This window comes from Rattus norvegicus, chromosome 1, assembly GCF_036323735.1.
Source record: "Rattus norvegicus strain BN/NHsdMcwi chromosome 1, GRCr8, whole genome shotgun sequence".
NCBI classification, from domain to species: Eukaryota; Metazoa; Chordata; class Mammalia; order Rodentia; family Muridae; genus Rattus; species Rattus norvegicus.
In genome coordinates this window covers 144,102,756-144,115,046 of record NC_086019.1, presented here as the reverse complement: position 1 = coordinate 144,115,046, position 12,291 = coordinate 144,102,756, and the positions used below count along the sequence as shown (strand labels likewise).

General features: G+C 46.8%; 1 protein-coding gene across 2 annotated transcripts in view; it reads left to right on the top strand.

The window, feature by feature from the left end:
• The window catches only part of Iqgap1 (IQ motif containing GTPase activating protein 1), a 90,202-nt gene that overhangs the window by 63,943 nt on the left and 13,968 nt on the right, over nucleotides 1-12,291 (top strand). The window contains exons 23-32 of one of the 2 annotated variants that reach the window (NM_001108489.1): nucleotides 304-512; nucleotides 2,067-2,222; nucleotides 2,721-2,884; nucleotides 4,144-4,368; nucleotides 7,963-8,103; nucleotides 8,192-8,276; nucleotides 9,258-9,490; nucleotides 10,128-10,260; nucleotides 11,330-11,432; nucleotides 12,049-12,184. In NM_001108489.1, coding sequence (NP_001101959.2) covers nucleotides 304-512; nucleotides 2,067-2,222; nucleotides 2,721-2,884; nucleotides 4,144-4,368; nucleotides 7,963-8,103; nucleotides 8,192-8,276; nucleotides 9,258-9,490; nucleotides 10,128-10,260; nucleotides 11,330-11,432; nucleotides 12,049-12,184 — 1,585 coding nt within the window. Of the gene's footprint in view, nucleotides 1-303; nucleotides 513-2,066; nucleotides 2,223-2,720; nucleotides 2,885-4,143; nucleotides 4,369-7,962; nucleotides 8,104-8,191; nucleotides 8,277-8,643; nucleotides 8,692-9,257; nucleotides 9,491-10,127; nucleotides 10,261-11,329; nucleotides 11,433-12,048; nucleotides 12,185-12,291 lie in introns of those variants that run through there. The other variant, XM_039082350.2, reaches the window with a different exon arrangement.

Sequence of the window (12,291 nt, the reverse complement as noted above, 5' to 3'; positions counted from 1 at the left end):
AGGTCCTGAGTACTCTCCCCGGATCTCTTTGGTTGTCCTGAAGGCAAGGCATGGGGGAAGGGTGCCACTTGTGATTAAGCCCCGTTGCTAACATATGGCTGGGTGTCTTGCTGCTTGCCGATGTAGCCCCTGTGGTAACACAGTAACAGGACTGAGGAGCTGTACTTGGTGGTTGTCTGAGCACATTCAAACCTAAGAATTAATATCTCATGTGTCACTAGAGCTTCAAGACAGTACTGACCATAACTCAGACTGTTTTCTGGTAAGTCGGGGTCTTTGTCTGATCCATAATTTCTCTGTCAGTCAATGCTGAGGATCCGCCTATGATTGTGGTCCGAAAGTTTGTCCACCTCCTGGACCAAAGTGATCAGGACTTTCAGGAAGAGCTTGATCTTATGAAGATGCGGGAGGAGGTCATCACCCTCATCCGTTCCAACCAGCAGCTGGAGAATGACCTCAATCTCATGGATATCAAAATCGGCCTGCTGGTAAAGAACAAGATCACCCTGCAGGTATGGACAGGGATGTGGAGACTGACACGGTTTTGAGAGAACCCTTTTCTAATTCCACCAACTCTCATTTTCTCTTCTTCATTTTTGCTTCCTTAGAGACTAAGACTCCATTTCTAGATGTTCTGGTTCAATGAATCCCCTCATTTATCCGTCTATTATCTTCACTTTTATTATAAATAACACCCCAGTCCGTGTCCACTATCCTGAGGACTAGTTTGCTTAGGACAAGGTCTCTAACTGCTAAGCTCCGTTTCTGTCCCATCCCCATGGCGAGGAGTGCAGACTCACCATTGTGCCCAGCTGACTTTGTTCCCAGAATTACGTTTTGGGTGATTTTTTTCCTTTAGGATTTTAAACTTTAGATATTTTGGAGTTTAGGCTATTTATTTATTTATTGTTTAATTTATTTGGGACACACGTAGAGGTCACAGGCTGAATTGCAGCCTGTTTCTTCTAACATATGACACGCCCCAGAGGTCAGTCGCAGGTTGCCAGGCGTGGCTGCAGGCGCCATTACCTACCATTAGCTTCCTCATCAGCACCCCCATTTGTTTATTATTTTATGTGTATATGTTCACATGCTGATACACCTATGCACCACATGGATGCCAAGTGCCTAAGAAGGTCTGAAGAGCATGTCAGATCTCCTGGAACTGGAATCACAGCTAATTGTGGGCCACCATGTGGTTGCTTGGAGTTGAACTCAGGTCCTCTGGAAGGACAGACGGCATCTTAACTGCTGAGCCATCTCTCTAGTTGTAACCAGCCTTTTTTTTTTTAAACCTTCTGGTTGTTTATTTGTTTATTCATTTCGGGCAGCATGGGAAATTGACCCAAGGTTTCGCACATACTAGGCTGAGCTACATACCCAACCGCACTCCAGTTGCCTTCCACCTAGCTTTGTGTAAATTTTATTCAGTGACAGGATCTTGATATGTTGTCCATGTTAGACAGTCTTGTACTTGTTTTTCTTGACCTTGAGTGACTAGGATTACAGACAAGTGCCATCATGCACAGCTAAAGAATATGTTTATGTGTCTGTTTATTGTAATGCTAGATAGAACCCCAGGTGTTAGGCATGCTGGTTGGGTACTCTGCCCCTGAGCTGTATGTCTGTCCCTTAAGATATGTACACCCTCAGTTGGTAGCATCCTTGAAGCCGTGGGTTTCACCTCACAGATTGCATAAACTAGGCATGGTGGTACACGCCTTCACCCCTGCACTTGGGAAATGGAAGCAGGAAGATCAGAAGTTGAAGGTCACCCTTAGCCACAGAGCAAGTTGAAGGCCAGCATAGGGTACATGAGATCCCTTTTGTTTTTAAGATTCATGATTTTAAAATCAACTCCTAGAAATCGTTACATGGACATTTCCCCTCTGATCCCACGGGAAATCCATGGCTTGAGCTCTTCACAGTGAGGCAGCGGTAGGAAATGGAGTTACGGGAAATGGGATGACATCAGCTGTGTGGTGGGATTGGCCAGCGGTGCTTCTTCACAATGCCCATGGTCTCTGCTCCGCCAGCTTTTGATCAGTGTGGGTTTCTGTTTCTAGGATGTGGTTTCCCATAGTAAAAAACTTACCAAAAAGAATAAGGAGCAGTTGTCTGACATGATGATGATAAACAAGCAGAAGGGCGGGCTCAAGGCCCTGAGCAAGGAGAAGAGGGAGAAGCTGGAAGCCTATCAGCATCTCTTCTATCTGCTACAGGCGAGTGGCGCCCCCCGGAGTCTCACCTTGTCTCCACTGAGGGTTATGTGAGGGGCTGTCTTGTTTTCCTTCCGTATGTTACAATCCTTGGAGTTCTACAAAGCGTGAACTTGGGAGGGATAAGTTCAGGAAGCCTCGGCTCTAGGCAAAGAGCTACAGACAACTGAGGCATGCTGGGAGCAGGAGAAATAGCCTTCCCCGGGGAAGAGCACACCCACTGGCTATCCAGTACCAAATGGTCGGCCTGAAAATATGCACACAAGTAACATTATTCAGACTGACCAGGTTGTCATTATATATTTATATATCAACAATTAAAGAAAAAGAGGCCATGAGCCAGAGAGCAAGAGTGGGGTATATAAGAGGCATTGTGGGAGGAAACGGAAGGGAAAAATAATAAAATTATATTTCCAAAATTAATATTAAAAAAAGCATGAATGAAAAGACAAATTGGCCTTTATATTACCTAGAAGTTTCTGATGTGTTGTTTTATTTCAGACCAACCCTACCTATCTGGCCAAGCTGATTTTTCAGATGCCACAGAACAAGTCCACCAAGTTCATGGACTCTGTGATCTTCACGCTCTACAACTATGCATCCAACCAGCGGGAGGAGTACCTGCTGCTCCGACTCTTCCAGACGGCACTGCAGGAGGAGATCAAGTATGGACGTGGTGGGCAGGCGGGCCAGTCACCAGAGATGGGGCGGACCCAGACCAGCCTTAGCCTTTCCTTGGTCTCAACTTGTGAGAAATACTGTTTTTAAAAGTATGTACTTTAAAAAAAAAAAGCATGAGTGGAAAGAGAAACCAGCCTTTATGTTATCTAGAAGTTTCTCTATAGCAAGTATAAAGTGTTGTTAACTGTCCAGCATAGCTGCACATTCCTGAAATCCCAGCATTCCAGAGGTTGGACAGGAGGGTGATAGTTAACAGGATTAACGCCCAGACCAGGTCGTCACACCTAAGGCCTTCCAAAGTGTCTTAGTTAGGGTTTCCATTGCTGTGAAGAGATACCATGACCTAGACAACGCACAAAGAATAACATTTAATTGGGGCTGGCTTACTGGTTCTGAGGTTTCATCCATTATCCTCATGGCAGGAAGCATGGCAGCATCCAGGCAGGTGTGGTGCTGGAGGAATTGAGAGTTCTACATCTTGTTCTGCAGGCAAACAGAAGACCAGCTTGTAGGCAGCTAGGAGGAGGGTCTCACAGCCCATCCCCACAGTGACACACCTCCTCCTCCAAGGCCACACCTCCTAATATGCCACTCCCTAGGCCAAGCATATGCAAGCCACCACACAAAGCATTACTGTGTCCAGTGTGGTCACCCGTCTGTCCCTGTCTAGGTCTCCACTCATCAAGAGGCAACAGAACCAAACTAGGCAGAAGCTGAGCCTCACCACTTATTACTGTAGCAGTTATTACAGTCAGAAGTGACTCGAGAGAGAGCCAGGAGGGACTGGTAGGATGGCTCAGTGGGTAAAAAGTGCCAGCTACCAAGCCTGATAACCTGAGTTTCATCCTCAGACGGACCACGTGGTAGAAAGAACTGACTCATTCTCTGACCCTCACATATATTCTAGGTAAAGAACTGTACATATTAAAGAGTGGACCAGTATGGTGGCTGTAATCCCAGTATCCAGGAGGCTGAGGCGAGAAAATTATACTGTCTCAAACGAAACAGAAAGTATTGTCAGGAGGCAGTGACAGAGGCAGGAGGATTAGGAGTTAGGTTAGCTTCAGCTACACAGAGAGGCTTTACCTCAGGGGAAAATGATGTGATGGTCCTGGTCCAACCATGACCCTTACACCTGAGTGAGCAGGTTCTGTGAGTGCCAGGAAGTGCTTCCAGAGGGACATCTATAGGTCGGTAGATTCTGAGATCAGTTTAACTTTAATTTGTGTTTGGCATCTCACAGGTCAAAGGTGGATCAGATTCAAGAAATCGTGACAGGAAACCCTACAGTTATTAAGATGGTTGTAAGCTTCAACCGTGGTGCCCGGGGCCAGAATGCCCTCCGGCAGATCTTGGCTCCTGTTGTGAAGGAAATTATGGATGACAAGTCTCTCAACATCAAAACCGACCCCGTGGACATTTACAAGTCTTGGGTTAATCAGATGGAGTCTCAGACAGGAGAAGCGAGGTATGGTGATATTTTGTGTGTTTGCTGTTTTCTGTATCTTTTTCAAAAAGCAGTTACTTTCGATTTACAAAGGAATGGTTTTTCAAACAACTTTTCCTGCCAGGCATGAGGTGGGTGCCTCATGTTCACAGTCTTACTCAGCACTAGAGGTCTAGAGGCAGAAAGCTCAGTCCTAGCTACATAGTGAGTTCTGGGCCAGCATAGACTACAGAGAAAACACACACACACACACACACACACACACACACACACACACACACACACCCTCTCTCTCTCTCATTTCCTTTGAGAACTATGCTGTAAGTTGTTAAGTTGATAATTCGCTTATTTAGCAAATACTTACTGAGTGCCTGCTATATGCTAGCACTGTTAGATACATGTAGGATTAAACATAACAGTGAGTGAGGCATGGATAGCATAGCCCTACAGGTAAGGCTCTTCCTGTGTGATTCTGGAGAACTGAATTTCATCTCCAGAGTCCACATAAACGTGAGGAGAACCATCACCTCCGATGATGATGATGATGATAACTATAATAGTAATTGAAGCAGATTTATTGAAGCCTTACTCCTTCATAGCTTATTGGGGAACAGAGACAACAAACAGATAAATAAAAATTACATCCATGGAAAGGCTTTAAAACTTTTGTAAGGTATTCTACCAGAGTACAGGAGAGTGCTAATGTTGACAGGCAGTTAGGGAAACCATCCGCTGAGGTGGGACTTTTTTGGGGGAATGCCCTGCTGCAGAGGGCCTAGCACTTGAAAAGACCCGGCTGTAACTGGAGCAGTTGGATGGGAAGGGCTGTGTATTTGGGATCAGGAGGAAAAGATGTGGGTAGGGTGAACCATGATCTGTGCCTGGGTAGAGCTTAACCAGGAATACATTAGTTATGGGAGATGAGTCGGCCATAGTGAACTCTATCTACCACAGACAGACAGACAGACAGACAGACAACAAAGGCATGTCAGTCAATCAAATTTGGTAAAGCCAGGAAAACAAAAGTTCAGAGAGCCATGCTGCTGCTCTTGCTGTTACTCAGGTTGGGGAGGACCCAGAGACTAGATGTGTGGGACTCCGGTGCACCAGGGCGGGTTAGATGGCAGGAAGCGTGCTGGGTAGCTTTCGCACCACTTGCCATTCGATGACATGGTGGTGCATGCGTGTAAAGCCAGCATTGTGGAGGATGGGGCAGATATTCAGAATGAGCGAGACCCTCTCTCAGCCAAACCAAACCAAACCAAAAAATGTGTCACTGTAGATGAGTCACGAAGTGTTCTGAAGCGTTAAGACACACCATTGAGTTGAGTGTTCTGTAGTCTTAACACTGGGAGTCTGATCTTTTCTGGGCATCGTGGAAACTTTTCTGTGTTTTTGGTTTTTTTTTTTTTTTTCCTGTGCTGGGACTTGAACACTCAGCTCAGCTCTCAGCTCCACCACCTGCCTCTGCTCACTGCCTTTGTCTGTCTGGGAAGTGTGGCCTGTCACCCAGGCCATTCTTAGATAGCGGCCCCATGAACACTGCTCAAGGTCACTAAGTCAATCGGTCATTTACAAATCTGAATTCTACTAGCCAGTTCAGTAGTTTTTTCTTGTTAGTGTCTGTAAGAAAGTAGTGTTTCCTGATTTTCACAAAATGGAAACTGATGCTTTTTTTTTTTGGTTCTTTTTTTCGGAGCTGGGGACCAAACCCAGGGCCTTGCGCTTCCTAGGTAAACGCTCTACCACTGAGCTAAATCCCCAGCCCCCTGATGCTTTTTTAATTCCAGTACCTGTGAGGTATGTGAAGCCACCTGACATATAATCATCATAGGTCCCCACTTTTCCCTTCTCCTTAGCCTCCCCACACAGTACTTAATCATATATTACAAATACCGTCCTGGATCTCATTCAGCATGCTAGGACAGTCATGCCCCTGTCTGCTTATCTCAGTTTACCATGGTGACCATACCCAACTCGCCACACGCTGGTAGCTGGAGCGGATGAAGTTTATCAAAATCCTTGAAGTAGCAATCACGGGGCTCAATCAAGATGCCAGCAAGGAACATCTGTTCCTTGGCTTCTTCAATTTCTGGTGGCCTTTGGCCCTGATTGGCTTGTGGCCCTGTGATTGTAGTCTCTGCCTCCCTGGTTGCCTCTGCTCCCCTCTGTATACTAAATCTCCCTGTCTCTCTTACTAGGTCACCTACTTTATATTTAGGGAGCACTTGGATAATCTATGAAAATCAGTGCTCCTTTTTTAACCTTGAAAATACCAGAAACCTCCCTGTATTTCTTTTTATCTTTCAGCTCCTTGTCTTTATTTCCTTCTTGTTACATGTAGGCCCATGTTGTAGCACATCTGCCATTCCTATGCCAATCTGTCTGTCTCTGTCTGTCTGTCTGTCTCTCTCTTCCTTCCTCCCTCCCTGCGTCCCTCCCTCTCTTTCCTTTTGGACAAGTCCTTCTGTATTCCAGTCTGGCCTTAAATACCCTGTGTACCTGAAGATGACTTTGAACTCAGATCCTTCGCCTCCGCCTCCCAAGTATGAATTGTAGAGTCTGATTTATGTGCTGTTGAGGATTTAATCCAGGGCTTGTGTGTGCTAGACAGACAAGTCTGTCGTCTGGCCTGCACCCCCAGCCTTGTTTGACTAGCCCAGTGCCTCAGCTCCTGTGTCTGTCTGTCTCCCCTGACGTGGAAAGGTGCCATGTCCTTGGCTGTGCTGTCTCTTCAGTGCCTGTGGGTCTTCCTGGTCTGCACTGTTGCCCCTTCGTCGTTGTTCATACTCATTGTCTCTGGGTCAAGCTGAAACACTGCTTTCCCACATCTCCCATCTGTGTCTGTCTGTCCATCTTTATTTTTACAGTGAGCCTGGGTGGTCTTTCTGCTTAAAATGTGTGTGTCTGTATGTCTGTATGTCTGAGTGTGTGTGTGTGTGTGTGTGTGTGTGTCTGTGTCTGTGTCTGTGTGTGTGCGTGTGTGTGTGTCTGTGTGTATGTGTGTGTGTGTGCGTGTGTGTGTGTCTGTGTGTGTCTGTGTGTCTGTGTGTGTCTGTGTGTCTGTGTGTCTGTGTGTGTCTGTGTTAGGGGAAAGGGAGCATGTGGAGGTCAGAGGATAACTTTGTGAAGCTGGTTTTCTCTGTCCACGTTTCTGTGTGGTCTGGCTGTGAGGGAGCCTTCCTTCCTTTCTCCATTCTGAGTAGAGGCTCCTCCTGTGATCTGCAGATCAGCCTACTGCTCAGAAGCGTTGTTCTTCTTCATTGCTGGTGGTTAACCTGGGGTCATGGGTACACCAGGCCAGCGCTACATCACTGAGCTAACCTCTAGCCCATATAGGGTGTTTATGATTACCTGCTGTGAGACTCAAGAGAAGATCCGATGGCTTCCATTTGTTTGTGGCTAAGTGCTTATCAGGGCGTGTGACACATGACATGCGGCATCCAGCTCACAGCTGAGAACCCAGACTCAGATTCTAGCCTCGCTTTACCAGCCTGTGCAGAGGAGCCTAAGTTAGCTAAGCTTTCTGGGTCTATTTGCAAAAGACAAGTTCCTGCCCCTAACTATTCCCGGGGGTTTGTCTAACATTGCTGGGGATCGTCTCTGTTTTCTCAGCAAACTGCCTTATGATGTGACCCCTGAGCAAGCCTTGTCTCATGAAGAAGTGAAGACGAGGTTAGACAACTCCATCAGGAACATGAGGGCTGTGACAGACAAGTTCCTTTCAGCCATCGTCAGCTCTGTGGACAAAATCCCGTAAGTGCCAGCAGTTGTGACCCCAGATAATGCCTGGTTGGTGGTGCCCCCTGCGGCCTGACCTTACTCTGTTTTGTCTGTCCCCCAGTTACGGGATGCGCTTCATTGCCAAAGTGCTGAAGGACTCTTTGCACGAGAAGTTCCCGGATGCTGCCGAGGACGAGCTGCTGAAGGTAGGAAGCGGAAAATGGCGGGTTCCTCCCTTCAGTGTCAGCCCCCAGTGACCACAGACCAGCAGAACGGGCCTGAGTTCTCCACTGTGAGCCTCCAAAGCAGTCATAACTAGGAGGCAGTGGTCCTTCTCAGCAGACAGTCTCTATTCATCTTTAAAGGCCCAAGTGTACCAAGTCTAGTAGGCAGTGGGAAGTTCGGAGTCCTCTTTTCTCTGGAGCATTGCGCCCTCTCCTGGTGGCCAGGTGAATAGCAGCAAGCACAGGGCTCTGCTGAGGCTCTGCTAATTCTTCTTGCTCCGCTGTACTCCCTTCTACTCGTGTTTTTACTACCTTTTAAATCTGAACACTTTTCTCTTCTCTCTCCTAGTTCTGTGCTTTCCTACAGTGAGGCCTCGATTCTAGACTTTCTGTCCAGGTGAATTAATTTTATTTTTTTCTGGAACTCTAGGGGAGATGCCATGATTGTCCTTTCGTTCTCCTGTGGAAGACGTGTGTTGAGTGAATCTCATTTCAGAGGCATGAACGTGGCCTTTGCAGTCTGTGGCATGTGGATGGTGGGGTTTAGACAGATGGCATTGTGCTAACTAGGTCATCTTAAGGACTTACTTTCACCGTGCTCTATGGCTTCCTAAAAACCCACCTACAAAACCCACAAAGGTGTTTGACATCAGCCTGAGCTGCTGCTATAACATGAACAGAAGGTGTCCTGGCGTGTTGAGTCACACACCTTAAATGCTACTTATATATTCTAAGTCTACTCCTCTACTCGTCTCTGGGACCAGTTTCAGTCCCCTTATCCTCCCTACACACATCCATTTGAGGTTTAGGTCTTAAAGGAAAGTGTATGTGCATGTATGCATGTTGGTGTGTGTCTCTTGTTGACCTTCCTCATAGGACTGCATTTTCTCATTTTCATTGCTAGCAAAGTCCCACATGGCGTCCTCAGTGGTCTGGTCTTTAACGCCCAGGCTTCTATTTCAGATTATTGGTAACCTGCTTTACTACCGATACATGAACCCGGCCATCGTTGCTCCTGATGCCTTCGACATTATTGACCTGTCAGCAGGAGGCCAGCTCACCACAGACCAGCGTAGAAATCTGGGCTCCATTGCAAAGATGCTGCAGCACGCGGCTTCCAACAAGATGTTTCTGGGTGATAATGCTCACCTAAGCATCATTAATGAATATCTCTCTCAGTCCTACCAGAAATTCAGGTAAGGGACAACGTGGATGACTCCAAAGAGTCCGTGGGCATGTTTTCATCTGAGTGAAAAGGCAAGGTTTACCATTTCCCTCACTTCTCCAGCTCCTGAGTTGCAGGATGTGTGTGTGTGTGTGTGTGTGTGAGAGAGAGAGAGAGAGAGAGAGAGAGAGAGAGAGAGAGAGAGTGTGTGTGTGTGTGTGTGTGTGTGTGTGTGTGTGTATGTGTGTGTGTGTGTGTAAGGCTCAAGGGCTCCAGAAATGGATGCAGGCATCATAAAGATTTTCATATGCAATAGTATTTAATATATAAGGAGTGTCTATGCATTAAGCCATGCTCACTCTAATCAAGAGAAGAATTGCAGAGTGCTTTTGACATTTAGAAATTACCACTTACTTTTGAGTGCAGTGCCTGGAGCAGTTCCTGAGAGGTAAAGCGCACAGGTGTGTGAGAGCCATTTTAAGTTTTACTTGAGTGATTGTCGTGGGTGGACTAGAACTGGCAAGAGAACCGGCTGCCCAGGTTGCCAGGCAGGAATTGAGCAGCAAGCATGTGGCCACTTTTCTAGAATCCCATTGGCCTGGCTGGTTTGTCTGTGTGCCCTTCCCTTGGCTGCCCTTCCAATGGCACTGGCTGGTGTTTACTTTCAGACGGTTTTTCCAAGCCGCTTGCGACGTCCCAGAGCTACAGGATAAGTTTAATGTGGATGAGTATTCCGATCTAGTCACCCTCACCAAGCCGGTTATCTACATTTCCATTGGTGAGATCATCAACACCCACACTGTAAGTGCTTTCCCTTAATTACTGAGTTGCATCTCTCTGCCCTTAATGACTGTCCCTGGCACCTGCTTCCTCTCTGATGGATGGCCAGGCATTTCACTTTGCTGTGATCTTAATTCACACCGCAACGCCTTGGTTTTTCCTTTTCCTTTGCTCTGCTGCTCTTTGGCGTTGCTGGGACTCGGATCCAGGGCCTAATGTGCAGTAAGTGCTCTGCCTCTGAGCTACAGCCCAGTCCTACTTTATACTCAGACATCTATTGCTCTGCAAGGTACTCCTAAGCCACTGCCAGCCTCAGTATTAGCCACACTGACACTGATGTCTGCCAGAACCTGTGATGGACTCTAAAAGTCCGTTGTGAGCTTTGTGGCTTGGTGAAATGCTCTCTTATATCAGCCATTCACCTTACTCCTCTCACAGGACCTAGAACACCAGCTTCTTCCTCTCTGTGGCTGTGGATTTTTCCTTTGGAAGCTTCCTGTTTGTGTAGAGTTTTCAAGCACAGTTTCCTTCTCCCTCTGGAGACATGTAGATCAAGAATTACAAGTGTAATGATGTATGTAAAATGTTGATGGAATTTCAGATCCTGTCCCCTCTGAAGACATTACCAGGGACAGTAGCATGCATGAGACTTTGTTGAGTGGCAGGAAGATGATGGCATAGTGGCTCTGGGTGCTTTTTCTGACTAAGAAGATGCTGCCTGTTGGCAGAGGTTAAAAACCAGCACTGGAAAAAAAACCAAAATAGCTCACCAAAGCAAGTCCCTGAGGCACTGAGCAAATCTCAGTTGTATTGTGCTTGTCAGGTGCAGTGATTTTAGTCTGTATCCTGTGCCTTCACACATGGGAACATTTGGATCTTTTTTGACCAGGCCAGGGTCTCCTGGGGTTTTATAGTGTGCGGGGTTCTGTGACGTCCAGTGTGCTGCTCTGTCCCTCACAGTTAACTAGGTTGGCTTGTTAGTCCTTTGGCTGTGGCACTTTTGTTGGTTGGTGTCTTTTGGGCAGATACCTGCTTGGCCTTGCTGGTGGGGACAGAGGGCTGAGGGTGATCAATCGCTGGTTCTTTGCAGCTCCTGTTGGACCATCAGGACGCCATTGCTCCAGAGCATAACGACCCCATCCATGAACTGCTGGATGACCTTGGAGAGGTGCCCACCATTGAGTCCCTTATAGGTAATGTCCTTAATTAGCTACTGAAAAGCTGAGAGGAGGATGTCATTGTCTCTCTGATTTTGCACTGTACCAAATTCTAGATACATTGTGGGAAACAAAACCAGCATAGATCCCATCTGAGAGGAGCTGAGTCCAGTGAAAGATACTTTGAAATACAAAGACAAACATTAGCATATATAATTTTGAATGTGTATGTTTTATAAAGGAAAGGCTATTTTGAGAGAGAATTTGGATGTTACATTGTTGAAATCTTTTTGAGATGGGGGTCAGAGCTGGATGGAGGTGTCTCACTTTGTAGTCCTTTCTGGCCTAGAACTCACTAGAAGACCAGGCTGACTAGACTCCCAGAGATCTACCTGTCTCAGCTTCCCGAGGGAGAGGTGTGCATCACTGTGACCTAGAAAAATGGTTTCCCCCACATTTATGAAGTTACGGTGTTATGGACCCTTTTCCTTAACCATTCAGTGTCTCTTCTTTTACTTCTCTTGTGCTTGCCACACTCAATGTGTTGGTTTAGCAAGAGTCATATTGGGCCTGAGTCATATTTATTTGTTTTATTTTCCCTCCAAAGTGTCTTTTTATTGCATTGATTCTTTCCACACTCCCGAAACTGCAGGAGAAAGCTGTGGTAATTCAAATGACCCCAGCAAGGAGGCGCTGGCTAAGACTGAAGTGTCTCTCACACTGACCAACAAGTTTGACGTGCCTGGTGATGAGAACGCAGAGATGGATGCGCGGACCATCTTACTGAAGTGAGTACTGAAAGGGAGAAGGGAGTGGTTTGAAACCCTGTTTGCTGGGCCACGCTGGGTCGTCCGCCCACCCTAGCCTCTCTTGCCCACCACAGTCCGCATTGCCC